At 51.4% G+C, this 3,585-nt stretch overlaps 1 protein-coding gene across 1 annotated transcript; it reads left to right on the top strand.

Moving 5' to 3' along the window:
* Positions 1-1,318: 1,318 nt before the first annotated feature.
* EAH_00050860 (hypothetical protein) lies at positions 1,319-3,350 on the top strand (the record flags this gene model as incomplete). The annotated part of the gene is made up of 4 exons (XM_013391269.1): positions 1,319-1,428; positions 1,730-1,847; positions 2,577-3,082; positions 3,335-3,350. 4 exons carry the CDS (start codon positions 1,319-1,321, stop codon positions 3,348-3,350), a joined length of 750 nt encoding a protein of 249 aa, XP_013246723.1.
* Positions 3,351-3,585: the final 235 nt, after the last annotated feature.

The raw sequence follows: 3,585 nt of genomic DNA on the forward strand, positions 1-3,585 counted from the left end.
GTCGTGATATCTATCAAAAGCTTTTTAAGGAAACTTAGCTACAGAAGCAGACACTCAGTCTGCTGCTGCTGTTGCTGCGGCTGCTGCTGCTGCGGCGGCGGCGGCGGCTGCTGCTGCTGCCCAGCAGCATCAGCAGCAGCAGCCACACAAGGGTTCCTAATAATCCTCGTAGTTTATTTAATGAATTGCAGCAAACATTAATGTTGTTTATTAAGGGTTAAAAACATTTAAAGGCTGTCTTCTTATACAATATCTCTACCGTAGTTCTCTGCATTAAGAGGAAGGCAGCACTGCGGTGTATGCGCAGCTCCAGCAGATATTCTAAGCAGCATTTTCTCTAATAATAAATTGCTTATGTTTATATTTTATTTTAATTTAATTAATCTTCCTGTACTCTCTTTAGGCCCCAAGGCACACACTGTCTACTCCTCTTGCCTCCTTAATCTTTTACCTATACATATGTATATTCATATCTGTACATATACACATATATATGTATGTATATAAATGTATATATATATATATATATGTATATATGCATATGAATGAATATGTATGTGCACAAACAACTCCAGGTTCTGTATCAGCAACAGCAGCAGCAACAGCAACAGCAACAGCAACAGCACTGATATATTATGTAGGCCCCCTTTTTGCTGTGGTGTAGCGTTTAGGGTTTAGGGTTTAGGGTTTATGGTTTCTTCCTACCAAGCAACGCAGAAAATAGAGACAACTACTGCTGTTGCTGTCTCCTCCCCCGCTGCGCCTCGCCAGCTGCCCGGCGTCCCAGCTAAACCCTAAACCCTAAACCCTAAACCCTAAACCCTCAACCAAGTGGACCCCGCCACTATACGCATTCGGTGCTCAAGGCCCTAAACCCCAAACCCTAAACCCTAAACCCTAGATCACGATATGGTGAGAGAGCTACTGCTTATTCTTTCTTCTTCTAAGTGCAGCTGCTGTTACTGCTGAGGGGCCCCCCTATAACAACATCAGGGTTTATGTTGCTGCTTTTGCTGCTGCTGCTGTCTCCTTAACCATCACTTCGTCTGTCTTTTTTCCCTATAAATATCGTTGGCACCTGAAGTTGCTCGACGTTCTGCGGTGTACAGGCACCTTCACTTTAAGATCTCAGTCGAACCCTTAGGGGCCCCCGTAGGGGCCCTCAAAGCTCCCAGGGGGACCGAGAGGGGCCCCCAATGCCCCCAGGGGGGCCCCTAAGCAGCTTCCTTGTTCTTGTTTGCTCTATGTTTGGGGGCCCCTGGTGCTCGCCTTCTTTCTTGTGTCTCCTCTCTACAGATTTGTCTATCTCTACCAGGAGATGGTGGGCCCTGGGGAGCCTGAAGTGTACAGACACCTCGTGCTGCAGCAGAAGCTGCAGCAGGAGCTGCAGCAGCAGGTGCTGCGGCAGGAGTTTCAACAGAAGCTGCAGTAGGAGTTGCAGCAGGAGCTGCAGCAGGAGCTGCAGCAGGAGCTGCAGCAGGAGCTGCAGCAGGAGCTGCAGCAGGATCAGCAAGCAATGCAATGTGCACACCTTGAGAGGGTCTGCACCCTTTGCAATAAGCGAAAGCGGGAAGCTGTGAGCAGTCTATACACCCCAAGTTTGCCCTTTGCGCGCACATGTGCGGCAGTGGGGCCCCACACCCCAGGGCCCCCCCAGCAACCTGCAGCAAGACCTGATATCTCTTCAGCAGCAAACGAGCCACCGCTGCTCCTGCACTTCGGCGCGAAGGCAAGCAGCAGCAGCAGCAAGGTGCAGCAGCAGCAGCAGCAGCAGCAGCAGCAGCAGCCTCAAGGAGCAGCCCCACTGGAGGCCCCTGCAGCGCGCGCCAACTCCCGCTAAGTCTACGGTACGATACGCAAGGCAAGAGGAGAGGAGGGGGCCCCCGAGGGGGCCCCTAAGCGAACAAAGCCAGCTGGGGCCCCCCTATCCCAGCGTTTTATAACTTTCCTCTGCCTTGTCTGAGAGTGGGGGGCCCCTCTAAATAACTCCGCTTGCTCTGAGCAAGCAATCTGTGTGTATTTGGTTTGCATCCGAGACGGCTGCAGCCGCAAACGCCAGGGGGGCCCCTTCAGTGACTGTGGGCGCCGCTGTGGGGGCCCCCAAGGTCTTGAGGGGCTGAAGAAGAAACCCTAAACAATATAAGAAAACGGAGAGGCCCCCGCTGTTACTGGGGGCCCTAAAGCGAATCTCAGAGTCTCGGCTGTCTCCGAGGAAGAAGCAAAAGAGAAGTGGAGAGACAGCTGGGAAAGTAAGCAGAAAGGAGACAGCAAAAAGGAAGGGGCTGCGAGATGAGGTAATGTGTGTCGGGTGTCTGTACAGCTCGAGCCGAGCCGCCGCTTCTTTCCGTTCTTCCCCTACTATACGCTCCCTGAGGTGTATGCACACCTCCTTGTGCATGCATCCTTGTCTCTGGGGCCCCACACCAGCACCAGCAGCAGCAGCAGCTTGAGCACCTGCAGCAGCAGCAGCTTCCTCGACGAGTCCTCCTGTCTTGTCGGTTCCTCTGTCGGCGAGCTGTCCGTACACCTGAAGGTCCCTCTGCTGCAGCCAATGCACAAGTGGCTGTGCCTGCTAGGACCGCCGTGCAGGGAACAGAGAGCTGCAGCAAAGGCAGAGCTGCAGCAGAAGCAGAGCTGTAGCAGAAGCAGAACTGCAGCAGAAGCAGAACTGCAGCAGAAGCAGAACTGCAGCAGAAGCAAAGATGCAGCGGGTGATGCGGCTGGATTTGTGGGGCTGGGATCAGGCCCTAGGTTGCTGTGATGGAATCGGATCTCAGGTTGTGGGGTTGGGATCGGATCCCAGGTTGTGGGGTTGGGATCGGATCCCACGTTGTGGGTTTGGGATCGGATCCCAGGTTGTGGGGTTGGGATCGGATCCCGTTTTTTGGATCACGTTTTGTTCTCAAGAATATATGCAGCCGTTGAGGAAAAAGTTTCGCAGCGTAATGGGAACCTGGAGGCGGCGCAGCAGCAGCAGCCGACTCAGCAGCAAAGTGCAGACAACAACAGTGGGGGCAGTTAAAGCTATAAGCAGCTCCACGGGATCAACAGGAAACACCAGCAAGAAGTCTTCTCGTAACGAGTGCGTCAGCCCAGACAGTGCAGATACCCCAAATGGAATAAGAAAGAATCGCACAATTATCCTGAACAACACAAACCACAAACCCTAAACCCTAATAAACCCTAAACCCTAAACTGCAAAAGCGCCAGAGGTGGACCGCTTCCGAGGCCCTCTGCATGCAAGGAGGACGAGTGCTGGGGGTTCAGCCCAGCCCAGCAACTAGGGTTTAGGGTTTAGGGTTTAGGGTTTAGGGTTTAGGGTTTACGAATGCAGCTTTGGGTGTGCTTAGCTCTTCGTGCATTGCTGTTTACTTCGCCATTAAAGCTCAGGCTGGATGTCTATTGAAGTTCTATTTCGTTGTTCCTACTTTGTTTATGAAAATATGTTTATTATTTGTGTCATATATATATATATATATATTAGGAGACTGGGTTTGGTGCTGCTTAGTAAAGGCATTTATATTTTGCTTTTTCTACTCGTGTTGTGCACCCTACTTCTTTATTATTATTATTATATATATATAA

The sequence above is a fragment of the Eimeria acervulina genome, genomic scaffold (genome assembly GCF_000499425.1).
Source record: "Eimeria acervulina Houghton genomic scaffold, Eah_scaff860, whole genome shotgun sequence".
Taxonomy (NCBI): domain Eukaryota; phylum Apicomplexa; class Conoidasida; order Eucoccidiorida; family Eimeriidae; genus Eimeria; species Eimeria acervulina.